Raw genomic sequence first — 27,776 nt, 5'->3', positions numbered from 1 at the left:
CCTTTGCTGTAGTAACATTTGTATAATTATATATTTTTTTTATTATTATGAAGGTCTAATATTTATTTAAATAAAGAATTTTACCAATCAGAAATCATAACAAACAGAAGTTTATCATCATAATAATTGACAATTGTGAGACAGTAACAAAAAGACACGATTCTCGTCACTTTGGACTCAAACTAGTTGGATCTAAAGCAGGAACAGAAGTGTGTGAGTTACTACACATAGGTTTGTTATTTTCTTAAGAAAGTCATGATGTCGGTCTTTTATAGTAATTTTGTTTTCCAACATGGCTCCTTGGAAACTCTATTTTACCTCATATTCACCTGACTTATTTATTCAGTTTATCGAAGAAAAAAGTGTATTTTCCTTCAACGTTGTTTTACAAACGTTACGTTCATGTTTCACTGCTAATTCGACTTAACGTTTGGCTGTTTTCATTTCTATCTTACGTGCGATTTCATGACTTATGCAATGTTCATCAATGAATGAATGAATCACTTTTATTTAGGTACGGCAGTTCCATAAGCTAGTTATAACTTCTTTACGTGAAAGTCATATATTAGCTATGAGCATACAATATTTACATCTCGAATACATACAAAATACTTTTCAGGGTAAAAAGAAATGACATAAACGACTATTTAGGTATCAAGCGATGGTCTGACGGCGTTTGGTAGGTTCTTTTTAAAACAGTTTTTGATTTAATGTCTTTAAATTCAGAACGAGAGTGCATGAATTCCAAAGTTTTGCACCCCTTCAGAAAAACGAACCTTTGTAGAATTCTTCTGAGTTTTCGGAGTATGAGTCATGTCTATATCAGTAAATAGTTTCACTAAGGCGGGATTTATTAGAGCTTCTGTCCCTGCTGATGGGGAACAGATCGGTGAGATATTTAGGCACATTTTTGTGAACAGTGTCAAACATTAAAAGGCAAAGCCCTTTATCCCTTCTCAGGGCCAGATTATTGCAGTTAAAAAATTTAAGAGATCATCACAATCAATCAATCACATTGATTGATTGATTGATCGATTGATCGATTGATCGATTGATCGATTGATCGATTGATCGATTGATCGATTGATCGATTGATCGATTGATCGACTGATCGACTGATCGATTGATCGATTGATGGATGGATGGATGGATGGATGGATGGAAGGATGGATGGATTGATTGATTGATTGATTGATTGATTGATTGATTGATTGATTGATTGATTGATTGATTGATTGATTGATTGATTGATTGATTGATTGATTGATTGACCCTTGGGGTTCCAATGCTAAGTATCTTAACAAAATTGTTTTACATGGAAGCGAGCGTTAAAAATGGTAACAGTAAAAAGACGTTCTGAGAAGGGTACACAACAGTGACTGTGTAAAAAAGAAATAGACTACGGCCTAACAGACGATAGTTGATATGTTAACGTTGATATCCTAACATTTGTTTCATGGAAATGGCTTACCATCGTATATCTTCACTAAACGGGCGAGACCAGCTTGGTTGATTTTGATTAATTTCTTCATTAAAAAAATCCCACATAACCTTGCGGTCTTGTCTTGGAGTTTTACGCTTTGATCCAACAACGTTAATTGAAATAGCTGTATACAAGGCCCCGGTGACTTGACTTTAAATATTATTGTAGACCAGAATGTTTCTCAATTTCATATTCCCAGCCTTTCCCCTGTTCAAGAAGGATACGGTACAATAAACTAAACTGGACTGAGAACTGATAATTATAGGCCCATTACCAACGTAATGAACTCTTACTTGGAAAATGAGCCTAATGTGTATTCGTACATCCAAACCCAAAGCTTTTCTGTCAACCTTGTGTCAATTTTAATTTATACTGTGGCATTCGCCAGCCTCATTGTAAATGATAGTACCCTAGATACGAAGATGCCCGGTTGCGATTTACAAAGCAAATGTCTTATGATTCTGGAAAAATATAATTGCTATGTGCTGAGTTTGAAAAAAAAATTTTTTTTCTCTTGTTTTATGTATCAAGCTAAGGCATATTTGCAGAGGCCAGATTGTAAACCGAAAATTGTTTGTGAAAGTAAAATGTTTGCCATAGAGGCGAAACTAAGGCAACTTTACTTTCCTTCAAATATGTCACCCGCGTGCATGGATATATTTACCTCAAAGAAAATATATGTTAAATCAATGCAGCCTTTTGTGTTTGACATCTGTGCAAATTCACCAAAAACATACCGTTTTCCCACTGTAGCAAATTATGAGAGTAAATTCAACGTGAAGGTATCTATTTCTATCACAAGTAAATATTGTCAAGCATTGGTGCAAACTTATTAATTTCACCATGTTTTCCTGAAATCACACGAGAAGCAAATTAATCTAATGTTTGCATAGTGAGAAAAGATTTAGCAAATCTGCATCAAAGATACAGTTTTATAATCGTTGCAAAAGCGGGGTAAATTTAATGCATGCAAATATCACATTTGTCTCACATTTGCACACAAATTGTTAAAGGGAATACAGTTGGGTTTACACCATCTTTAGAAACAGGGAAAATTTAGATCAAATTGCAATTGAGAGCCCCGAATTTGCTACGCATTTGCTCCACTTGCAAGCCTAAGACTGTAGCCCATCCGTCACCGTGTCCTTGGCATTCAGTCTGCTTGCAGGCCACTTGAAATTATAGAAGGTTTCATTTGTTTCCCAGGGTAGCAGGAAAAACCTCTGTATTTGGTCTTGTATGTATTCAAGTCTTTCCATTTGATAATGATTAATAACATGAGTAATTTTGTCAGTACTTCTTGGTTCGAAGCCACTCACGTTAGAATTTTCATCAGATCGTCGTCGTTTGCAATCTTATGTCCGTATCAGTGGACATCTGTGAACAAAGGGATTCCCACGTAACCTTTTCGTTTCTCTTCTTATTGGACGTGTCATTCTCATTTGAATTTCTAAACACAGCGCATACTCGCAATCCATCAACATCGAACACTATAAGTTAGCCGGCCACACAACACGGAAAAACATACTCACTGTTCGACTTCGTTTTGGGCATCTTTACGGAGCAGGCAACTGATTTCGACAGAAGGTACGAAAGACTATCGTGTTACAAACATAACTGAGTGCTGTTAAATTTTGAACCATGCCATTTATCAGAAATAACGGCTCGGTAGATGATAGACGTAGAAAAACTATAGGCGCCCTTGAGTTTTGAGTTTTGAGTTTTTGATGCTGTTGAAGAAGCTCATTTCAAATTAAAGAACGATAAAAGAATTAGGTTTACTAGTAAAGTAGTCGGTACAGGATAGAGTTGAGCAACAAGTTACGATGCTAAAAATTTTTTGTGCGAAGATTTTTTTTCCTCGATGTACGGTTCGTTGCGTGCAAAAGGCGTTGTCGTTTGGTGACGAAAGTGGGAGGAGCTTAGTCCCTTTTATGGGGAACCTTGGTGTTTATAATGCTGTTAGTCTGTGTGAGGGTTTGTTCCATTGATTATTAAAAGAGAACTAGTCTTGGTGGCATTTTTAAAAAAAAAAATGAATCGAAATTGTCACTGACCTGTTACTGACTGGCTGATGAATTGAATTAGACAACGAAAAAATTTGTAGATATATCGATAAATCATCCACCTTTTAAAAACCGCTGTGCTTCTACAAGAAACGTAAACGAAGGCTGTTTAGTGTATACCATGATTTGATGTTTGGGCAGTTAGGTAAATTTGCCTCATCCACTCCTTGTTAATTACCATCTAAAGGTGAAGAAAAATCAAGAATTCTTGAAAATCCGACAAAACTAGCACGACGTGCTTTAATTGTGGGAACTTGATCTCATTGTTTAGTTTCTTAATTAACTAAAGCAGAAACGAAGTAATTAGAAATACTTGTTCAAAGAGTATTGGAAACCCTGACTTAATTAAAATGATTTCGTTAAAGGACTATCCAAGAATCAGTTTTTGTTAAGTTAGTCTAATTTACGTAACACCTTCCCCATTTACTGAGCAAGAATTACCAAATGATCTGCAGAAGCTTCTTACAGATTTTCTGAAGAGATCAGTAAAAATAATCCTATGTACAGCGCAGTAAACAAAAATTACAGAAATAGAAGTAAATAATTTACTCAACTAATCTTTGTTATTTGCCGCTTCGAATTTAATAGCATAGGTAATCCAAACTGGCATGCAAGCTGAAAAAATCAGCATGGCCGTTTGGAAAGAGGATATATTTTGTTTTGCTCTGTTTTTCAGTAAATGAAGAAACACCCTAGTAAGATTTCCTTTACCTTTGCTAAGAACTAAATATTCAAAAAATCATTCATAATTCATAAGCCCATTGACCATCACGTGCAGTGGTTTTAATATTATTCTTTATTAGTATGCGGCCGGCGGTGTTTTTTGCTAATTTCCAACGTTCACAAAAGCATCATTGTTATTAACTCTCAGTGACACACGCTTTTCCAGGAATGATTTTGAGGCCGTTCAAAAAACTCGCAGCACGTGTTTTATCGGGTCTAAAACCACTCGGCTGCGCCTCGTGGGTTTAATTCCCGATAAAACACTGCTGCTCGTGTTTTAAACATTACATGAACGGCAGCGAATTTTCGTCTCTGAATGTCCTATGTAATTTGCATTAAACTGTTGTATTGTGTTTTCGTGTTCACAAGCTGAAAACACTGAATTAGCGAATTGTTTCTCGGATTGTAGCTTTTGGTGCAAATTCAAAACTTTCTGCAATGTTGTCTTGGGATGGGTTATTATAGATATCAATTTTAAACTACTCTATTGCTCTTTTGTGTTCTTTTTCCTCGGCACAATTTCCTGGCCAACCTTTTCATCCATGAATGATGGGTTGTACAATTTATGATTTAACATTTTTTTATAACTATTTTGAGTTTACTTGCTAAAACCCTAAAGTGCTTGTTTTCGTTTGAAGAGAATAAAATAATGGCCCTTTGTTTCTTTCTCCGCCAATTCTATTTGTGACTTGTTACACCATTGTGAAATAAGCAAACCACCAAACACCTCAAAATGCCAGTATAATAGAATCACACAAAGACTCTCATACAATTCCTATCGTCGACTGTCAACATAACGACGAAAAAGCAAAATAAAACATGCAGCTTTGTAAACACCAGGAACTCAAGCGAGTAACTAAACTTACTGTGATTGGTTAAATTATCTTTAATTTTATGAATACAGCCCACGTATTTATTAACCTATACCGTGTCCAGCTTATTTCACAGGGCAATATGAATCCGATGCAACAACTGCTTCTGAAGCTTGCCCAGCTCGTGCATCAGCTTCTTCAGCGTCTACCATATTGGTGGAAGCTACCGATTGTCTTAATGATGTTTTACCAGTTTCGACAGCGCGATTACTTGATGAACAACAATCTTTTCGATAGCTACCCTTCTGACGTTACCGGACCTAAACACGACTGCCAGGATCCTGCCATAGGTGAATACGGCTACTTATCATAACAACCTCCATTGTATAAAGAATAGCGCAATTATTTTGTAATTTTCAGCTAAGTCAAGCTATCTTAATTAGAGTCAATTTGTTTAAAAATTGTACGCACAAGAAGCCATACAAACTCTTTTAACGCAAGTACATGCAGACCCAGCATTTTGAACCTTCATAGATTTGATGCTTGCACCTCGTTTTCTTAGTGTTTGCATAAGGGTGTAAGTCCTTTCCAAGTATGAAATGAACTTTCGAATTCCTTTTTGTAAAGTCGACCGGCATTTTTCTGAGAAATCTTTCCGAAAAAGATGCATTGTGTAACTGATTAAAAAAAATCAAAATCTGACTGTCTTGGGAAACGATCGCTATTTTTGAAATACTTAATGCTGTAATGTAAAGAAAAATTCATAGCTTTATACCGTCAATAAACTAGGATAATTTCTATAGGAACTGACATTTAAATTTCAAAACTCCGTTCAAGTTTCAAAAATACTGGTCACGCGTGACATAGATTGGCTGTAACTTAGCTATTAGCCTCTTTATGGTGATATTTCTTTTAGAAAAATTTACCACAGAAAAAATGAGTAGCCATCCCAAAAACACAATCTTCTGAGAACACTTACTTTATTAACCTTAATGTCATCATAGGTCACATGTCTTTGGGGCGCTTCTTCATCATGACATGTACACCTTTGCCATATTTGTACGAGAAGAAAGGAATTACAACACAAGAGTGCGTGGAGCATTGTAAAGACAAAAAATATCCGTACGCAGGGTTCGACCATCGTAGCAAATGTTTCTGTGGTGAAAATTTCATGACGTATGCTCGATCCCCGCACGGCTGTAAAGGAGCGTCAAAGAAAAAATGCCAAAAGCTTAAACCAGGATGTCAGGCTTCTGCCCACATCGAGGTTTTCAGGACAAGTAAGAGAAATTTAATTCTAGCTCTAAGTAAGTAATGTTTTCCCTGCTAGCAGAGGCCTCTTTTCCATTGTATTCGCTGAACTGACGTTCAGAAAGCTTACTGTATTAATCTTAATGGTTAACTGACGATCAGCGAATACAACGGAAAAGAGGCCTCTGCCAGCAGGGAAAGTAATATTATGCATTGGATTTTATGCCGTTCACCTGTTAATACATTTTTAGGAACCAATTAGACAGATAGACGGTGCTGAAAACGTTCATGCCTTTAAAAGCTAGGTTTAACTGCTCTGTTAATAACTTTACACCCCGTTTATAACAGTAAAGCAAGGGGTGGTATTTCTTGTTGTATGAAGCCCATCTAACGTGTTCTTGTCCTAGTTCTGGGGTCAGTTATTTATTATAACTTTAATCTAAAATGTTCCTTGTAGTGCATTGCACTGAGGAGATGAAAACTGCTAGAACCCATGACGGAACTTGTAATGATTTGGATCAACCGGCCTCGGGCAGCAGGTTTTACCGGTTTGGACGGAATGTAAATCGCACCAAGACTTTTGAAGACAAGGACCTTTTAAAGCCATGCCCACGGGAATTAAGCAGAAAGTAAGTTCAGAAGCGCAGACGAATAAAACGTGAAAGTAGTTTAACTTTTATAACAGTTGTGAAGCCCGGGTTGTTTGATAGTTAATTCATTTGAATCAACTGACTGAAATCATTCTCAATTCAATTCTTTTCGCGCCTTGAGTTTATACACTAGTACCGAATTGCTGTCGATTGTAGGAGCTAAGGTGGTCATCTATGAAGTCATTAGTCAGAAAATCCTCCATCTTGAATATAGAAAATCACCAATCAACAAGAATCTATGTATAGACGAACTGACGACAGAATTTTACTTTACAAACTGATTGGGACTAAAGCCACTAATACCAAAACAGGGTTGCGGTGAAAACATCGCACGAACGAAAGGACTTTAACACAAATAAATGTGTCACAAGTCAAGAACCATATGCATAGAAACAGTAAAACAACCTCCACCCTTATGTGTCGTAATCCTTTATGCTTTAATACTGGCAGGTTGATGACCAGGGATCAATTTATTCCTGCCAAGCAGCTGAACCTGCTTGCCGTTGGCTGGATCCAGTTTACTGTGCATGATTGGTTTGACCATGGACCAGTGGATACCTCCAGTAGCATTAAGGTTGATCTTGACACAGACGATCCTGTTTACCAAACCCACAAAGGACAGATGGAAATTCCAAGAACTAAACCAGACAACTGTCAGAAGTACTCGGTAACAATCGGTTATTTCATTTATCATTCCACTATCGAAGAAAGTTTGTCTGGGCGATTCAATTATCCGTATTATGCCCGTCTTTACACTAGACGTACCACCGAGATACATAACCAGTCACACCACAGATGTTCGCCCAGCCTCGCCCCAGACGCCTTGTGAGTCTCGGCCTACTCTGAATTAAACCAAGAACGAGGTTCTATTTTCGTTTCACTGACCCTCCTCCAGGACAAAATAGAGCCCTCATTTCTTCACTTTTTTGCAGTTGGGGAGGGCGAGGTCCTGATCGCAGGATACTATGAACTGTGATTGAAAACTTCGGTTTGAGTCTCTACCAGTGTGAACGCAAAAGCGAATGATATTAATCAGTAATAATTTCTATTAGTATTTGTTACCAAGTCAACATTATCCCTAAAGGAGATTCATATCAGTTTCCTCTTGACAGGACACGGACTCCCCCGCCACGTTCCAGAATCACGTGACACACTGGTGGGACGGATCTCAGTTGTATGGCAGCGATGAAGAGACAAACGCGAAATTGCGCAGCTTTGAAGATGGAAAGATGAAAGTTCGCAAGAATGATAGCTGGCTTCCAGTTGATCCCAAAACTGGAATAGATATAACCGGTGGGTGTAAGAAATGAGCCTCGAATGGTGATCCTATTTCGTTATCATACAGTCAACTTTCATTTTAAAGGTATTTTGGAAAAAACAGACCGCAAGTTAGAGTATCCACATAAATTTTGTCATCTCAATTTGTTCGCCACTCAGAAAAGCATGTAGCAACAAAATAAAATAATGGACTGTGCACGGTGTATTCAGGAAAGAAGAAACTTTGTTCAGTTACCTAAAATTTGTATTAAACTTGAATTAATCTTTGCGGTTTTCTGACTTCTTGAAAACATAAAAATCCAAGATGGCGAATCCAGCATGGCGGCTATTCTGAATGGTGACATCATTTCATTGTAAAGTGATATCATCCTGCTGTTCTTGTAATAATTTTCCTGAAGACGAAAGACGTGTTTTGAGAGGTGTTTGGACAAAAGTGTCCTTCTTCAAACAGGGTGCTACAATCAAGAGTCTCTTTTTCATACTAAATAATGTTTTAATTTGTGATTATAGGTTTCAGCAACAATTGGTGGATCGGACTCACCCTCATGCATAACATATTCACCAGAGAACACAATGCTATTTGTGATATGCTGATGAGGTTTAACCCTGAATGGTCAGATCAGAAATTGTATGACACGGCTAGGTATAATGAGTCTTTTTGGCTTTTTGCTTGTTTTTGTTAAACCGTCAACATTCGGATGATAGGGCCATCCAAAAGATTACGAAGCTTTGTTTCTATAAAGAACCTGTGGTGCTTAGTCGGTGGGGAGTGGAAACCAAGGTTTGGTTTTATCAACAGGGTTGACTGTAAAGAGATGCGTGTGCTGACGTTTCGTGTGTTCGTTCGCCCTTCGTCAGAGCAAATCTATTCGTTTTGCTCGGCTTACGCTCGAAACGCCAGCACACGAAATCAATCTCTTTACGGTGGTCAAATTTCCTCATTAACTCAGTCAAGAAAACCACATATTTCTCTTCCAAAAGAATGATTGTTTCCCGTCGCAGGTTGGAACAAATTGTTTAAAAAAAGTGACCAAAATTCGTTCTATTGCTCACTTTCATTTTATATGCATGTAGATACACATCTTCAAATCTCCGTCACCTAAATAACCTCTTTACGTAATGATGTCTTCAAACACCTTTAACAGTGTTCTTGATTGTTCACAAAATTCCAGTCGTTAGAAACAACTTAGCATAGCCCACACACTTGGAATTATCTATTTTCTTATGTGTGTAATTTCTCTGCCTAATTAGCTACTCAAACAGCCTTATGAGTAATCATAGTTTTTTTGTGCACATGGAACTTAACTTCCTCTCTTGCATGTACAGATTAATCAACACGGCTACCATGCAGAAAATTCACACAGTGGAATGGACTCCAGCCATTCTGAACAATAGTGCTTTGCGCGCCGGAGTCTACGTCAATTTTGGTCTCAGTCCTGGTCAGGAGGTTTCTGATTGGCTAAAGGCCCATAATATAAGTATCAGTATGAGCGGAGCGGTGCTGAAGCCGCTCGTGGGTTCACCAAGTAAATTCCATGGTGTTCCTTTCTCAGTGACTGAAGAATTCGTGTCAGTGTACCGTATGCATCCTCTACTTCCAGATGACTTGTATATTCGTTCCTTCACAACTCATCAAAAGACTGGCAAGTCGTACTCACTCCCAGAGTATTCTTTTCGTGGAGCTAGGAAGGTTTTGATGGAAAACAGCATCGATGACGTTGTATTTACATTCGGCGTTGAACATCCTGGGGCGCTGACCCTTCATAACTACCCGACACACCTGATGAACCTTACGTTACCGCATCTCCAACAGAACGGAGAGGTGAGAAATCTGTCGACAATAGATAATGCATGAGGCAGGAAGTTATTATCCACTAGGAGCCGGTTCGGGCGAAAACAGTGCGGTAAATTGTTTACCTTAAAGGTCTCAATTTTCACGAGGGGTGATTAAAAAAAATGTCATGAATAATACCTTTACAAAGGTTAGAACACAGTTGGTATTTAGCATTAATTGGAGCTGGATAGTCTTGTGAAGTACATGCTTCATTATGCCATAATTATAATGTGGCTAACATTCTCCAGAATGCTTTATCAAAAGAGCCACTAAGTAGTATTGACCGAGTCTCAATGATAAAAAAGTACTTTGGTAAGTGTAGGGAAAGAAAAGGTAAGTGGAAACTATCTCTGTTACAAAAGAAACAGTAATAAATATTAACTGTGTTTGCAAGGACCACAGCGACAAAATAAGAGTACCGGATCCTGTAGTGAAGGATTTAATCAGCAAACATACCCTAAAGAAGAAAGGCCGTGCCTTTCGAAATATTGAAAAAATATACTTTCCTTACCTTGAAATCAGCCTTGCTCTTTTTCAGATTACTTTTACTGTTACAAAATCATTTTCCTTTGTTAATAAATGATTAAACACGAGAGTGGGTTTGACCGTCCGGATGACACGCTAGTGTGCCCAAAATGGAATTATAGATGACATTTACTTATATTACATTTCACTGGAGAACTTGATGAAAAGGGTCTTTCTTCAGGTACCGGAGAGCATTGTATTTGTATATATATTTTATTTTTTACCTATTTTGGTTAGGTCTTGTTTGAAGTTGTTTCCTTCTTTAGTCTTACGTCATCTGTGCTCCGGTACCCACAAAATAAACTGATCAAAAGTTGCCTTGAGAGTGACTTGATCATGAGTGACTCTGAGGATGACTTGGCTAAATTTAATGCTTGAAACATTAGTCATTCCAACTTAACAACAACAATCGTAGCTTTCAGAAGTCCTAAAAATACGGGGCTATTTATATTTTTATTTCAGACCATTGACCTTGCAACCATCGACATTTTGCGCGATCGAGAGCGTGGCATGCCGCGATATAACGAGTTCAGACGATTGACACGTCTTCCACCAGTGGAATCCTTTGAGAAGCTCACGCCAAACAGGAAACACTCCGAACTACTGAAAGAGCTGTACGAGGGTGATATCGAGAAAGTAGACCTGCTGATTGGTTGTCTGGCAGAAGAGCCTCGGCCTGATGGCTATGGGTTTGGCGAAACAGCGTTCAACATTTTTGTTTTGATGGCTAGCAGGAGACTGGAGACTGACAGGTCAGTGGAAGATAGCTGAGAATCCTGAGATGTGTTTTACTGTTCAGAACTTGTGTATTAATTAAGCGGATCAAAAGCTTTTGCTTGAAATTGGTCCTTTGGATATGTTTAGAGATTTAAAACGTGTCCGACAGGCGCTCAAACGGAGGAGCAATGAATAGTATAAAAATTGTCACGTGTTTGTCATGTTTATGATAGTCGGCTATGAATTTGGGACCATTGGATACAATAATTTCAAGAGAACAGAATTTGTTCTGGTAATCCATGATAAAATGCCAATGGATTTGAAGCATAGAGTTATTAAGGCAGTACAGTTAAATTACGAGTTAAAAGAGCTGTATTAATATGATATGAATTTAATTAATATGAATATGAACTTTTGGTTAGCGAAAGTAACAGTCGAGTGTATCTTTCTTTTCAGGTTTATGACCGATGATTTTACTACTGATATCTACACTCCAGAGGGATTGAAGTGGATTCAAGACACAGACATGCGCAGTGTACTTATCCGAGCATTTCCTGAGATCAGCACACTCAGCGAAGCTTTGAAAAATGTCGAGAATGCTTTCTTTCCCTGGCCGGTTTGATGGGGAAAATATTGATGAATTTACAGGTAGAATCGATTCAAACAACGAAATGTTCTAGATATAAGTGGTGGTAAATTAAATGTCCTGTACTATTATAAGGTCAAGTAAAAGGGAAAATATACTCAGCAGAACATCAACTGCATGTGTCTATATGTTTACCTTTTAGGGCGATAAGTTCAATAGCCCATTTTACAGTTGTGTGCTAAGTGACCTGGTCTTGGATTCTAAGCGAGGCTGGGGGTGACCTTGTTTTGATACAAACCTCACTGCTTTTCATATGTAGATCATACTGTTCTTATGCTAACTATTTTGCATTTGTACATGAAAAGCAGTGTCGTCTGTATCAAAACAAGGTCACCCTCAGCCTCGCTTCCAATCCAAGACCAGGTTACTAGCACACGACTGTAAAATGGCCTATTGCGTTTACGTTTCCTTTATTTCGCATTGCCATCAATTGAGCGACTGGTTATGAAACCTTGCCATAACAACATTGGTGCTGTAATCATGTTGAATGGACCGCAACCATGCACAATCCTTTGTTATAACCTTCACACTACAGCTGAATATTTTAACAGGAACGTTTCCATTGGTCAGTTGCACCAACAAATTATAAAATCGATTGGTCAAGGCCAAAAGTGATAAAACATATAACAAAGAAGTTTGTCAGGCTTTATAACCACTGTCTTCAATTGCCTGACTATGGTGTTGCAATCCTTTAATCAATGTACATCAATCTTCAGTGCCCGCACAGTACGTCCCTAGTCCGTTGTTCCTGGCTTCAGAACCTTCAGTCCATCTTTGCACTTTTCGTCTTTTCTCCGGTCGTGGCTACACTCCCAAATTTCTTTTAGTTTAAATTAGGTAAAAACCTTATTTATTTATTTTTTTTTTTTTTTTTTTACAGTACAGTAAAAACCCGCCACTAAGAACCTACATTTTTGGGAAGCAGCCTAAACAGGTTCTTATATAAATGGTAGTTAACACAATTTTAGGCTACTTAGGTTCTTAAAATAGGTTCTTAATTCTAAAGAAAAGCAAATAAAACTCAGCTGCAAACCAAGATGGTTATTGGCCTATTTTTTATTTTCAGGTTCTTAGTTGCGGGTTTTTTACTGTACCCTAGCACTGAGGAGCATAACTAGGAACAATGAAAAATATTCAAAGATTTTTCAGCACGTACACAAGCGCGATTTTAAAATAGTTGACAAAGCGATCAATTACCATTTAAAACTGTTCCTTAAGGCGAACCCCTTACCCGGGACCCTAATGAGGTAAATGATCGCATTGACATTTCTAATATTTACTCAAATTTCTGCAAGGCTGGACTGCGTAGAAAACGTACACGACAGCGACATGATAGAGACCAAACCGAGAATCAACGGAATGACAGCTGTTTCGAGCTGGTTGGCTCTCGTAGGCATGGTGTAGCACAGCAAAAAGTAGAACACCAACGCGATTCAGAATTTGGGCCCATCCGAAATCGGCTACCACGTGCATTTGGTAGACCACTCGACTTGCGTTGGTGTTCTACTTTTTGCTGTGCTACACCATGCTGACGAGAGCCAACCAGCTCGAAACAGCTGTCCATGGTTGCCGCATTCTGTTGCTGATTCTCGGTTTGGTCTCTATCATGTCGCTGTCGTGTAAGTTTTCTACGCAGTCCAGCCTTGCAGAAATTTGAGTCATTTATATTTTGGCTGATTAGATCTTTTACAGATCCTGCTTATACCTGCAGCATTTTCGTTGTGCGGTTCCTTGCTTATTGTTTGTTTGCTAATATTTACACCTCCTTTTGCTAAATTGCTGCCTCTTGCACGCGTTTATGATATCAGAAAAATCATCTCACCCCTTATTAAATCATTCTGGATTAAAATCATGTTGACCAGTTGACTGATTTTAATGTCCTCTTGTTCGAACATTTAACAGTAATCGAACCGTAGAGCAACTTGAATCCACCCTCAGTGACAATAGCCTTCTTTCAGCAGAAGTTGGTTGGATTGCTTACTCACTTGTTAGAAAGGGGAAACCTACACCGTTTGCAACGTCTTACATGGCTGGTCGAGAAACAACAGAACAATGTTCCCAACCCTAAAAAACCAATGTAGCTGCAGGTTATCGGGGTCCAGTGAAAACAGAGCTTTTGAAAGTTGCAGGTCTAGTACTGGTTAAGAATGCCTGACCAACAGCAGAAATGTTTACCCAGGAGGATAACTTCATTATTTTGATACCACTTAATTAAATAACAAGATGAATTTGAAAATGCGGTCATAGCTGGACTGGCTTCATTCTGTTTTGAGTAATGGAATAACTTATATTATTGGTTTGGCACGTTTCTTTTCATTGACGATTTGACGATTATTTGGGTTTCAAAAAGCGGTCCATGAAAGAGCATGCGTGGTAATACGACAGTGAGAGTAATGCACAGGTAACAGGCGCAAAGGATTTCTTCTTAAACGTCTTCTCTTGCTCCAAAACACTACAAACTTAAAAAATAAATACATTTTTAGGGTTATTGTTTTCATCTCTAGCTTTATTCAACTGCATGAATTTGAACCATGGAATTGTTACGAACTTTATTACACCCATGTTGAAATCACTGGTGATCCCTGCAATCTGATTGGCTCTCAACAGTGCGATTTATTCCCAAATTGTACCATTTTTTGCTCTAAATCGCATCCTTTCTTTAGCCCATCAAAATGGAAATGAAGTAACAAAAATAGAATATTAATATTGACAATGATACTCTGTGATTTCAAAATAGCTGTAATAAAGTGGTAATTGAACTTTGTGTCGTGCAATTTTGGTCTGAAATCATACTTGTGATTTCAAATCAAACACGCGCTGCGCGCTCGTTCGATTTTGAAATCACGCGTATGATTTCAGACCAAATTGCACTCCACTCAGTTCAATTACCATTAGAATCTGCAGGATTAGCGTGAAGGGCTCGAGTTCAGAATTTAAATTTTTAACAAATTAATCTTTGCCGTGATTGCTTTTGATTTAACAATGTTAGCAAGACAGAAAGTGATCATGGTGTCAGTTGCAGCGATCGAATAATCGGGTTACTCGATCGGTGCAACTGGCAAGCCTTTTGAATGCATTGCAACACGCAACCACCAAAAAAAATGTGACAGCCTCCCTGGCTCTCGGTTCTAATCTAATCCCTTTTATTTGACGTTATTTATAAATAAGCTTAGGTGTAGGTCGGTAGATGGTTTCCACGAGTGCTCGTGAGGTTCTTTCGCTTGACTACACATGAGCGACCCATGAGAGGGACCGGCTACTTGTGAACACACGCTAGCTACGTACACAGGAAAACCGAAAAATATAAATAACCAAGAAATATAGCTATAAACACGAGACAATGGCAAACCTGCGTACAGGTGACTAAAAGTAAAAGTTCAATGGCGAGACTGGTCATACCCGTTGTCTGATTGAACACAGCGCATGTTAAAATAGCAGTATTAAAATTAATATTCTCCTTAACATCCACGCTAAGTGTTCTTTGGTTTAGTTGGGAGAATCGAGTGAAGGATAATTTTCAACACTAAGCAGGTTACACTGAATTCTTCATCCGTCAGTTTCGTGCTGTGAAGCAAGGATTTTTCCGCTCGCCGTCTAAACCACAACAATGGTACGTCAATTGAAATTGTTTAGCCAAAAGTACTTCTAAGACAAGCCGTATGTTTAAAAATAGACATTCTTTATATGCTTCCGTGATAACTAAAAACGTAAACTGAAAGTTTCTATGCTCGAAACGGACCAAAGAGGCTCAATATTTACCTAGATATTCACGTGAACCTGGTTTAAATGAAGGTAAGCACGCATTGTGTTTTTAATCTGATAACGTATATCAGTTGTAATACTTTTTAAACGTGTCTATCAAGCATCATTTAAAGATTGTTAAGAAAGCATCGCGGTCAAATTACAACACTGAATTTGAACACCGCTTTTATCCCGTCAACAGTCTACCCGCTTGAATGCGTGAGTATACTGATATGTAACTAGAACAACATATAATATAAAATGCTTAGAAAAGACGTCAATCATTAAAAAAAGGCCATGTTTGCAAAGAGTGTCACATTTTAGATTATTCACTTAAAGAAGTATTTTTTTTTTATTTCGCTGACATTTTATGCCATCAACGTGACTTTGTACCTATAACCGTCAATCACCTTCACACTTGCGGACATGCGCAGTCTTTTTGGTCACCTTCAGACGACTGAAGTAACAGTTTAACCTTCTTTTGGGTCCTGACAGAAAGAAAGACAGCGGTCGACAATTTTGTGTCTTTGAAAACTAAAATGAGTCCACAAACTGGAGTACAAATGCTACTGGCGGTTTTCCACTATCCTTTAGGTTTCATTGGTGTAGCTTTATTATTATTATTATTATTATTATTATTATTATTATTATTATTATTATTATTATTATTATTATTATTATTATTATTATTTATTTATTTTTATTTATTATAATTAAAAGTTACGGGGGAGGGAGGGGCATAATCCCCCCAGGCGAAGTAAGGTTAAAAAGATTTCGCCCAAATAATTTAGTTCATCTGGTTAAGTTGATTGAATCACACTAAACTGAATTTTTTCCAGGAACCAAAAGAGGTAAGTGTTTTCATTTATAGTGAAACGAACCACATATCAGAGGGGAACGTTTCGAGATAACACTTGATAATAACTAAACGGCGTGCAACCTCTGGTCCTACTAAAAGGCTACTCTGCGAGCTTCTGTGAAACATAAAATTATACTGCTTTGTGAAATATTGATTTCGGTAAGTTTCATCGTTTCCCGGCCACAAAACTGATTTCATTCTTTTGAAAACAAAGTAAAATTAAAGCAAAGTTATAATTACGCCCCTCTTTTTCATATTTTAATCGTTAGAAATAGGCTGATTCAGACTGGCGCTGTCTACGATCTGACAAGAAGACGTTACAGAATTCCGGCTGAATGGCCCGGATAACCAAAATTTTGACAAGCTTCCTGTTCTTGACTGCTCATTTGTGGAAATTAACAGGTAGGTGAAAATGAAAATACAGTCGAACCTCTTTATTACAGACACCAAGGGGACATTATAGAGGTGTCCGTTTTAGAGAGGTAGGCTTTATATGGATTTCGGTCTCTCAGGGACCAAGTGAACTGACCGTAATAGAGAGGTGTCCGTGTTAAAGAGGTGTCCGTAAGGAGAGGTTTCACTGTATACATTAATTATTATTAAAAACTGCATCATTGTATAATGCAATTCGAGGGATTTGATTGGCTTAGCGGCCATGGTATATGAGCAATTATACCATGGCCGAGAAATGGCGACCATTAAATTGCCTTCTGGTCGTTCTTGCACAGCGAAATCAGTAAGATCTAGCAATATTTCTCGGTTGTTTTTAATAAAACAATTATTCCACTCGCGCTTGCTGGATATGAGATGATTATAGCCAACTCGGCGCTACGCGCCTCGTTGGCTATCTATCATCTCATATCCAACGCGCGCTCGTGGAATAATTGTTAAATACACTACGAGCCTCTAAAAAGGATATCAGTGAAAACAATCAAGTTGGGGACATTTGAAGTGTAAAAGAGAGGCGACCTGCACCGTTTACAACGGCTCACATTCTTGGCCAAGAGAACAACGGAGCTGCAGGGTATCAGGGTCCAGTGAAAATAGAACTTATAACAGGTGAACGTCTACTGGTTAAGACAGGAAGATAATTTTTTTCACTTTTACCTTTTCTCTTAGCTTAGAGTCAGTGCCGTCTATGACCACGCATATACGAAGGTCTTTGTGCTAATGAATAGGTTTCTCTTGTTTCCGTTTGTATTTTGTTTCCCTTTAAAGTGGAAGGTTCAAAAACATGTTGCTATTTATGACGTTGTCAAAGCACCAACTACTAAAAATTTGAAAACGTAACGATTAAAACGAACGACGCTTCGGAGTCGTCATGACGAAACCCTAACTTAAAATTTGTGTTATGAAATGTAATTGAAAATTCATTGTTTGCATCACAGATACATTGCAGCGGTGCAAACACTTCCCGAATCCTAGAAATGGTCGCGTAGTTTGTGACAGCCTGTTTCGGTTGTTCTGCACTCCGGAGTGTAACGACGGCTTCGCGTTCGAGTCTCAGCCAGCGGTTGTGTACATGTGTGGGCCCTTGACAGGAAAATGGTTCACGTACCCAGAAGGACAAATGGTACCGTGGCCTGACTGCGTAAAAACGGGGAGGTAACAATCTTAATTTCTTATTTAAACTCGCAGAATGAAGTTTCTTTGATATCATTTGGTAGAAAACGATTTTTAACTTTATTTATAAAGATTACTTTGAACCCCATTATGAAAGCGAGGCTAAGTAGTACAAAGATTTTAGTTTGAAAATTAGTTTTCATTCATGTGCAAAGAAAACTAATTTTCATATGAAAAGCTTTGTACTTAGCCTCGCTTTCATAATGAGGTTCACAGCAACTTTAAAATGGCCTAAAACGACTTCAAGATGGAGAATGAACAAGACTTATAATTCCTTGTCCGCACAGCCAGAAATGATTTCTTTAGACGTTCAGTTCTATTTGTTAAAATATCGTTTCCTTTTATTAACTGTTGTAAGTCCGTGAGAAATGAGAATAAGAAGATTTGCTTCCTTACGGAATCTGCTTTTCTTTTCCTTATTTTGTTAACTTTTCATTTTATTCTTTTTAGGTTCAATTTTCCTGCCAAGAAAGATGAACTGGCAAGCCGAAGGGCGCAAATTACTCACAAAATACACGATACTCATTTTAATATGTTTCCTCAACCAAAGTTCGAAAAAAGTGGCCAACCAGATGCCAGGTAAAATTCTTAAAACACTTTTCTTGTCAAAGTTATGCCTTGAAATGATAGCTTTGATGTCAGACCGGGATGTTATAAAAGAAGTGGTCAAGTACAGACCTAAAGACGCAGTCGATCTAGTTAAAAAGAGATGGTATCTTTCACAAGATCCCCTTTTAGTGTGGGCAAGTCTATCAGTCAGAAAAGGAAAGAAAATATAAAATGACAGACACATAACTTTCTGGTTACGAAATCTCCGTCGCCTCAGTTTAGGGTTTTTGAATTAGTATACTCGGAATTTCGGTTTTCCAAAGAATTTTGTTATTAACCTCCAGCCCCCGACCAATGCTGAATCATGGCGATCCAGAGATTAAACCTCGCCAATTTTTGATGCCTGTTACGTTCTTGGTAACACGGATAAGTTATGCCCCTTTACTGTAAAGGAGTTTGCAAAGGTACCTAAAAAAAAAATGCTGAGGTATACCGTCTCAGCAAACAGGGTACGGTATTTAGTACTGTTCCCATTGCCTTCTTACAGAGAAACCAATAAATGGAAAGATTTGCCCATGCGCTATTAACCTTGGAACACTGGTTACAATAGACAGTCTTCCTATCGAATAAGAAGGCGCGCAGGGAATTTGCTGGTGCGGGTCTTCATGTGTGCGTGAAGACCACGCCCTGAAAGACTGATCATATATGATAATGTAAAAGACCTTTAGATCATAAATGATAATGTAAAAGACCTTTAGATATCATTATCATCAAGAGTTAATTTAACGACTTGTTGAATTGGATTCAGTGGTCTCTAATTAATTACTTCCCTAGGTATCTACATCTCTTTAGTTACATTCAGCGGGCACAACAGCTATACAATGGAAAACAAGCAGGTTCCGTTGCATTCAACGTTCTGCAGAAACGCAGGCAGCTAGAGTTACGTCAACAACAGCAGAGGCAAAGACAGCTACAAATACGACAACAGTTTCTGAGGAGGAGACAGATATTACAACAGCAGAGATTAAGACAACAACTGCATGGAGAAAACGTACAAAGAAAACGACCGCAACGACAAACAAATGATCCCCCAAATATAGATCAACAGCAAAATGTACCTCAAAAGACGCTTTGGAGAGACACCGCTTATCATACACCAAAGAATATTCAATCGAGCAGAGGAGTGGTATCCCAGTCTGCATCTCCTACACGTGCAGCTTTTCCTTATTACGGAAAAGTTCCCCAAGTTGCGCAGTATGAAAGCTACTATTCTCCACATGCGGCGCTGCAAAAGGAGTATGAAGATCGCAATTTCCCCTTGCTACAAGACTTAAAGCAACAACAAAGTAATCCAGACATAACTTCCCATTCTGCGGTCTCACCTGAGCAAAACGGTCTTGAAAACTCCTCCCAGACTCGAAGTCAAGTCATGGAGGGAAACAAAATGCCAGCAAATGAAACACAGGAGGTATCGCTTATTTCGGTATCCGAAGCATCCACACCGATGATGCAGCAACCAGACGTCAGAAGAATCCTACCCAACGTTAACAAGTTTCAATACAAACTGAATTTACAAACTAAACAAAATATGTCTACCCATGATGCCGCTTTTGTTAGCTATCATCCCACCAGAACAATTACGTCTTCCGGTGTTAAAATGGGCCCCAATAATCGAACAGGGGCAATTCTGTCGAAGCCTAACATGCCACTATTCAGAAACTCTGTTTCAAATAATTTGCGAGTGGAAAATCAATTAAGTGTTTCATTCAAATCAGAGCCACCACCAGTTGTGTTGACGAAAACAGCTGAAACGCAAGAAAAGCAAATTCTGGATGAGCCTTCTAGTTATGTGTTTCAAAAACAGCAAGAGAGTCATCAAACTCTAATCTCCGATACAACTTCTAACTCACCAGAAAGACTTGTAAATTTGGACGGTGGGCAGAATATTCAATCTCATGAAAAGCCTACGAGAAAGGAAAAGCTATTTTATTTTCCGATTAAGAGAGACACTTTAATACAAATGTTACCACTGAGCCTTCAAGAGAAATACAGGCTTCTCCGAGACACAAGAAATGCCACCATCTCAACGCAGTACGGATTACAAAACATTACTACACGTATTGGTCCTTCAGAGAACATTTCAAATATTGCACACACCATTCAGCAAATTGGCCAGCCGATTGAACAAACGACAGTTTTGAATTCGTCAAGAAACAGTTCCAGTAGTCATGGCGAAGTATCAAACGAAACGCGTGATAATGCTACAATTTACATTTTATAATAACTGTCAAATTCCCGCGCGCTGGTTGGCTCGTAACTATTGTCTATAACAGTAGATAAATAGATACTTAATTTCATAACACATTACAGCCATGAGCTGAATTGCGTATTAGACTGCTAGACAATCAATAAAAAGAGAAGATACTTGTAAAAAAATTAAATTATGTGAATACACTTATTTATAACTATTTTCACGAAAACACTCTGGAATACAGACAAAACTTGGCAGTGACGTCATTTTATCCATGGTCTATTTAACAATTATTCCACGAGCACGCGTTGGATATGAGATGTTAGCACATGGTCACACCCACTCAGCCAATCCGTGCCCAGTACTAGTGTGCTCTATATCCCATAAACTGTCTTAAATCATGTAAAGAGGTGGGAGCTTTGAAGCACAGGGAAATTGAGGGGTAACATATATAGCTATTCATTTCTACTCGTTCAATGGGCAAAAAAATTTAGCCGAGAGGTTCTGTGTAAAAATATATATTGTAAATACTCGTGACACTGCATGTGCTCGGTTAAAATTGCTTTCTTTAAAATATCTCAACAGACTGCTAAGTCAGTACATCATTTAATCGCTAAGGTGCTGTATATTTATCTGCAAGCGAAGAGTTTGAGGTCAAGAGCCGCCAAATTGAACAAACATTTTACCCTGTTCCACCCAGTTTAAAACAAGCTGCCGCCCTGTTCGATAACATTTGAGTCGCTGTAAATTTCGTTTTCTTGAACTGAATTTTTATCACAATGAATCACTTGAAGACTGGGAACAATTTTGAAGAGGTCAAATGTGAAGAAAGCCTCATTTATCGCTTAGACGTTCTCGGAAACAGCGCAAGCAACGTCGATCGTCTGCCACAGATCCCTCCAAATTACCCGCTATGAAGTTTCATACCTCAAAACACGACTGAATATAATTTCATTCCTAAATATCCTCTTATGAAATCTTTTCCAGCAGCGTCGTAGCTTGATGTCTTCTCTAAATTGCTTTTTTCTCCGTTTTCCACCCTGACCGCCGCCACTAGTAGACGCCATTTTGAAATTGTCGATTCAAACATGAAAAATTCAGCCTGAACTTTTCAAGTTTCAACCTGAGGAGCTGGCGCATGCGCGTCGGTGACAGTGTCCGCCCTTTAATTCGTTCTCCTTTTGCCAGTGTGTACGATCAAAACTGACCCGAAAACGTAGCCCGTATTAGAGGCAAAATATTTCTTCCGTTTTTAATAAGATAAAAACTGAGGAATACATGCAAGAAGACGTGATGGTAAACATGACCCCATTGATGGCTGAATCACAGCGATTTCACGAACCTTGTTCCTTCTAACCTAATACTGCTTCGAACAATATTAATGCTATTTTTTTTACCTGAGAATGAATAAGAAACACACGTACCAGAGTATGTTGTTTTCCAAAATTTTAGATTTAACACATGCTCCTGGGAGAGTATCTGTTTTCGCATTCATGCGCGCTCTTTGTTGTTATGGTTTCTGACATTATCCGATTAATCCCGGGGGACTCTCATATGAAAGGGGTGGGGATGCTCGTTGGCTCGCTTAGGGGTGTAAATTTTGGATTTTGGTCTCATTTAGGGTGTTCTGGGAAAAACGCCATTATATTTAGCCGTGAAGGTCTCGTTTAGGGTTGCAAGCGAAAAGTTATTGTATTTTTTATTTGTCTGTGTTTTACAATGGTCTCTTTTAGGGGGTTATAAAAGAGTTTGAGCCATGCCCAGATTGGTCTCCTTTAGGGTTTCATTCAAAATTTTCGACGAGCATCCCCGCCCCTTTCATATGAGAGTTCCCCCCCCCCCCGGGCCATTAATTCGGTGGTTATTACAAGCATAAGAAAATCGAGGTTTGAAAAAACAAATTCTTAGGAGCAGTCCTAATTTAGTATTGCAAGTAATTTTCATTTGACTTAGTTTTGCTTTATTACGTTTTATGAATATGGTTGTTTGACAACCTTGTGCCAGTGGCACTATGGACCGTGTCTCGCTCGTAAGCGTCTGTTACTGATGGATTTGCTTCGAGTACCTACCAGGGTTCATCGGTGCTGTTTGTAGATGTTTGTGTCTGTTGTGACCGGCCAAAATGAGTACTTTGCCACTGGGTTTAGACACTCGATTAATAACAACTATATACATATAACAATCCATTGGTGCAGACAGGGACGCCGCATTAATTGTTATGTTTCGATCCTGGAGGAACCATTCTGGAGAGGCTTGCTTATTATACTGAAACAAAAAGCACCGGTCATGGCGTGGTCGAAGATATGCTTGAAATTATATTAAAGCAGCTAGCAAATTGAACCCCGCATGAAGGATACACCGAGAGCAGCAAAATCGGTAACCAAGGAATACGTTGAAATAATCACCATAAAATAAAATACTCTACCGTGACTAGCCGGCGGTAGCCTCTGGCCATGAACCACACTAAAAGCAAAGTACAGATGCATGTATTTATCTCAAGATCAATAAACATGACCTAATTCTGAGTCCATGTCTGGCCCGGTGTTATCACGACAAATTATAAAGGAAAAGAAACAAAATTAAACCTTTTTGAAACGCTGTATTCAAAGTAACGTTTAAACTTACTGAGAATGCGTTTCGTAAATTAATCTGAATTTTGTTATCAATCTGATTTTAAAACATCCAGTTCCTTAGTGAGCATTTATGCCTTTATGTCGGCCTTTCTTTGGTTTAATTTGTTTTGGCGTAAGGTTTCAGTCATGATAAATGTCAGAAATTAATCAAGGCTAATGGTTTTAAGGTCTATGGCCATCCTAATGATCGAAACAGACAGTTTTGTGCCTCGTTTCCAATGTTAGAACCAATTTGCAGAAAGAAAGACTGACACTTAAAAAAGTAATTGCAAATAATGTCTCAATCATAAAATTTTCAGTTGAATTTTTTACTTTGCAAAGAGACTACATTTATTCACCGTTGGTTTGTCTTTTGGCCGTTACTTCAAATATGAATTGCGGCGGAAAAGTCCTTTTGAGGGAGGCCAATAACTTCTATGATATTCCTCAAATATATACATTCTGGTGTTAATGTAAAATGTGTAAATTCTAACTTTAAAATTCTCTCCGGATATAAGTGTTGTTTACTCAAAACACAGAAAATAAAAAGCGAAAACTGTTTATAAATGATCTACACGTCATGCGGATTGAGGAAACAAAAGTAACTTACGAGAAAAAAAAGATTAAATTTGCTGGTCTTCCATTAAATTACATGCACCACTAAAATTAAAACCCCATAAACTCGGATGTATTTTTTTGACTCTTTTTGCTTGAGACAATTCAGTTCAATTGGCGGCTTAAAAAACGTTCGACACGCAGGTAATATCAGTCCGTAATGGACTTTGTTGGAGTCGACAAGCGTACTATACAATAGTGAGTTCGTTGTTATACTTTGAATATTTTGCAGCTGCAAGGCAAATATCTAAATGAGTTTTAAAATATAATGTTTGCTCAAAGCCGATTATCATCGAATAAGTGCATTTAGACTAATATTTAGGCAATAAATGCAAGGAAACGGTGGTTTGTTTCAGTAATATTTCGATATAATTCTATATAGGCAAATATCTAAATGAGTTTTAAAATATAATGTTTGCTCAAAGCCGATTATCATCGAATAAGTGCATTTAGACTAATATTTAGGCAATAAATGCAAGGAAACGGTGGTTTGTTTCAGTAATATTTCGATATAATTCTATATCATCGTCATCATTACTGAAACAAACCACCGTTTCCTTGCATTTATTGCCTAAATATTAGTCTAAATGCACTTATTCGGTTTAACTTTCGTTCTATTTCTCCTGAAATTATCAGCCGGTAATGGTTTCCGATTATCATCCTTTAGTGATTCTTATCCTGGTTTTAGCCCCAGAACATTCTTTTCAGAATCCTTATACGAAAAATATCCCTGTAAATAGCCCCAAGAAAACTTCACGAAATTAATATTTAAAAGCTGCGATAATCTTTGTTATCGTCAGTTGTGGTTAAAGGCAATTAAATCAGGAGCTCGTGGGCACATTAATATTAATTAAGGATTTAAAAACAAAAACTCCGCCTGAGTAAACTTTAATTTCCCTTGTTAAAATACCACACTAATCACAATGAAAAAAACAACATGTCGTTAGCATTCACGGTGAAGAGAAGATATTCCTAAATGGCGTCAACAACAGTTTCTGTAATCATAGAAGCGTTCATTCTTGTTGCAATTTGCACAGCTTCTATTCTTGGGAATACAACTCTGTTTTTTATTTTCCTAAGAAGAAAAAACCTACGAACGATCTCTAACGGCTTTCTTCTTAATCTTGCCTTCGCTGATTTACTAGTTTCTGTGCTCAACATGCCGATAACAGTGGTTACGATCATTGAGCAAGAGTGGACATTTGGAGAAACCGCGTGCGTTTTCTTGGGCTTCACTACGATGCTGTCTTTCGTTTCTTCGGTGATGTCGCTTGCTATGATAGCGATCAACAGATATTATTACGTGGTGCGGTGGAGAACCTACCCTGCAATCTTTACACGGAGAAAATCGGTGATTTTTGGAGCTACTGTGTGGTTAATATCTTCGTTAATATCCCTCCCTCCGCTCTTTGGCTGGGCGGAATATCGCTACATCCCTGGGAAATCATATTGTTTTGTATTCTGGCCTTCAGACGTTTATTACATGTATTTCATGTTAACGATATGTTTCTTCGGGCCTTTGATTGTCATGTCTTTCTCATACTTTTATATTTTAAAATTTACAAGGGAAGCAAAACGGCGAGTCAACGAGCAAAGAAACAACATAAAACCGCCCACTGAAACAGAGCAAGAAAATGACAGAAATAAAAAGCGTTTTAGGATGTCCCCAGAGGAGATTAAGATCACCAACACATTGTTGATTGTTGTCGTTTGTTTCATGGTGTGTTGGGCTCCGTTTGCCATCACCATGTTTATCGATGTTTATTATCCTCGTCCATTGCCGAGAGCAATTGACATTGCCACGCTGTTGCTAGGCTATGCCAACAGCATGTGCAACCCTTTGGTGTATGGAGTAAGGAATCAAGCTTTCAGAAAAGAACTTCATCTTCTCTATACCGGCTGTTTTTCATCATGGTTAGCATGTACAACTCGTAGAACTTCTGTTGTTGAAAGTTTTCAAGTCAGTCCTGAATTTCCTCCCTTTCATGTTCAAATAGGCGCGGTAGAGGAACCATGCAGAATTAACCAATGTGTCAAGATTACGGCCGGACGCAAATGACTCTTAGTTTATTCTCTTTTACATTAGAAGGCACTCTAATTGCTCGAGAAACATAGGTAATGCTTGCATTACAAAGAAGCTCAAATTTGGTAATACGAGTTTCCATAACCCTTTTGTTGGGGGAGGCAATCGCCGAGTCATTCAAGCAAAATCGTTTTGAAACTGTAGATGACATTGATGGAACTGAAAACTACCGACCAGTGTTTCCCTATAGCTTTCGTTGTTGTTCTTTGGAAATTTATTTGGAAATCTTCCTTCTTTTTAGACCGATAGTTCTCATTGGGAGTGGAAGGCTGGGTTAATCCAGAAGATCCCACCTTGAAATTGCAATTGATCTTCGCCAAAGGCAATAACCTGGTCGAATGGATCTCTGATTGTTAGGTTCAACGACAAAACACAATTGCAACAAATAATTATCGGGCATGGTCATTTCAATTTAATTAGAATAGAGGAAGTTTTAATGGTAATTAGTGTAGTATTTTAAAACGCGTCTAAGAAGAATGAAGAAAATGGAAGGTGATAATTATAATTTAGTTTTTACACTGTATTGATCAGGTGCCAGGTTAGTTTCCTGACACGGTAGTTGGAATAAAAGGAGATAAAGCAAATTTACATAATTAAAGGTAGGTATAAAAGCTTGATGAGTCAACACATCAATGTTTAACAGTTCCGAGTCTGAGAGGGAAGATTCATTTCACCATAAGAATACGAATTCAGTGTATTATATTAAGAAAAAAAACATTTTGAAAATTAAGATGGTTATGTGGCGATCGTGAGACCGAACAAATCAATTATAACAAAGTAAAATAAAAGCGAAGAAGGTTCTATATTAGATTAAAATGACCTTTGTCATGATTTTTTTCAATTAACTTTAAAAGAAATTTACTAATCTAAGTGACTCAGTTTTCATTTGAACCGGCCGAGTCTGATGTATGTAGATATATAAAAATACGATAAGCCATAGAGCTGTATCGTGTTGTGCAAAAGAAACTTTTAGATTAAAGTCAAATAAGCCTTATCACGGTTTACGACGCCATTTTGACGAGTAGGCAAAATTTGAACTTTCCATACATTTGTCTGTATTAGCGAATCAGCGGTGAACTGCCATTAAAAATAGTTCGCGGGAAAAAAATAAAGGGAAATGCCGGTATGGAAAGTTCAAAACACAACTGGGCGCTTTCTGGTACAGCTTCATCCCTCCATATATTTTTTTTTTTTTTTTGTTTCTCATGGAATAGTAGGAAGCGATAACATGGAATAGCAGGAAGCGATGTTTTATGAGAATTATTTGACATCGGACTTCCATACAAATACTGTTAATTCAAGACGTGTTTGCCCACTCGTCAAAATGGCGTCGAAAACCGTCATAGGCAGGATAAGAACTATTAAGAATGGGATTGTAAGTAAGATATCAAACACGAGGAAGAGTGTTTTTTCCTATTTCCAAAACCAAGAAGTGGTTTGAAAAAACGAGGCACAACC

The 27,776-nt window shown here is 38.0% G+C and overlaps 3 protein-coding genes across 5 annotated transcripts; all 3 read left to right on the top strand.

Annotated features, from left to right (window-relative positions):
• The first annotated feature begins 157 nt into the window (after positions 1-157).
• Positions 158-12,102, top strand: LOC146467765 (uncharacterized). 3 transcript variants are annotated; one of them, XM_085125366.1, is made up of 10 exons: positions 158-231; positions 5,209-5,434; positions 6,089-6,364; positions 6,793-6,964; positions 7,436-7,652; positions 8,098-8,278; positions 8,774-8,906; positions 9,590-10,085; positions 11,085-11,374; positions 11,796-12,102. In XM_085125366.1, exons 2-10 carry the CDS (start codon positions 5,227-5,229, stop codon positions 11,959-11,961), a joined length of 2,139 nt encoding a protein of 712 aa, XP_084981492.1. In that variant the 5' UTR covers positions 158-231; positions 5,209-5,226; the 3' UTR covers positions 11,962-12,102. The 3 variants fall into 3 exon arrangements, with proteins under 3 accessions (XP_084981492.1, XP_084981491.1, XP_084981489.1); XM_085125365.1 differs by lacking the exon at positions 158-231 and adding an exon at positions 2,706-3,070; XM_085125363.1 differs by lacking the exon at positions 158-231 and having other exon boundaries at positions 4,899-5,434.
• Positions 12,103-15,555: 3,453 nt separating this feature from the next.
• LOC146467764 (uncharacterized) lies at positions 15,556-21,176 on the top strand. The gene is made up of 5 exons (XM_085125432.1): positions 15,556-15,777; positions 16,855-16,987; positions 17,974-18,190; positions 18,659-18,787; positions 19,592-21,176. Exons 2-5 carry the CDS (start codon positions 16,921-16,923, stop codon positions 21,036-21,038), a joined length of 1,860 nt encoding a protein of 619 aa, XP_084981558.1. The 5' UTR covers positions 15,556-15,777; positions 16,855-16,920; the 3' UTR covers positions 21,039-21,176.
• A 3,991-nt stretch (positions 21,177-25,167) lies between these two features.
• Positions 25,168-27,419, top strand: LOC146467763 (G-protein coupled receptor 161-like). The gene has a single exon (XM_085125350.1). It carries the CDS (start codon positions 25,212-25,214, stop codon positions 26,292-26,294), a length of 1,083 nt encoding a protein of 360 aa, XP_084981476.1. The 5' UTR covers positions 25,168-25,211; the 3' UTR covers positions 26,295-27,419.
• The last annotated feature ends 357 nt before the right edge of the window (positions 27,420-27,776 follow it).

This window comes from Pavona decussata, unplaced genomic scaffold, assembly GCF_977016875.1.
Source record: "Pavona decussata unplaced genomic scaffold, jaPavDecu1.1 SCAFFOLD_134, whole genome shotgun sequence".
Classification (NCBI taxonomy): Eukaryota; Metazoa; Cnidaria; class Anthozoa; order Scleractinia; family Agariciidae; genus Pavona; species Pavona decussata.
This window is presented reverse-complemented; position numbering and strand designations above follow the sequence as displayed.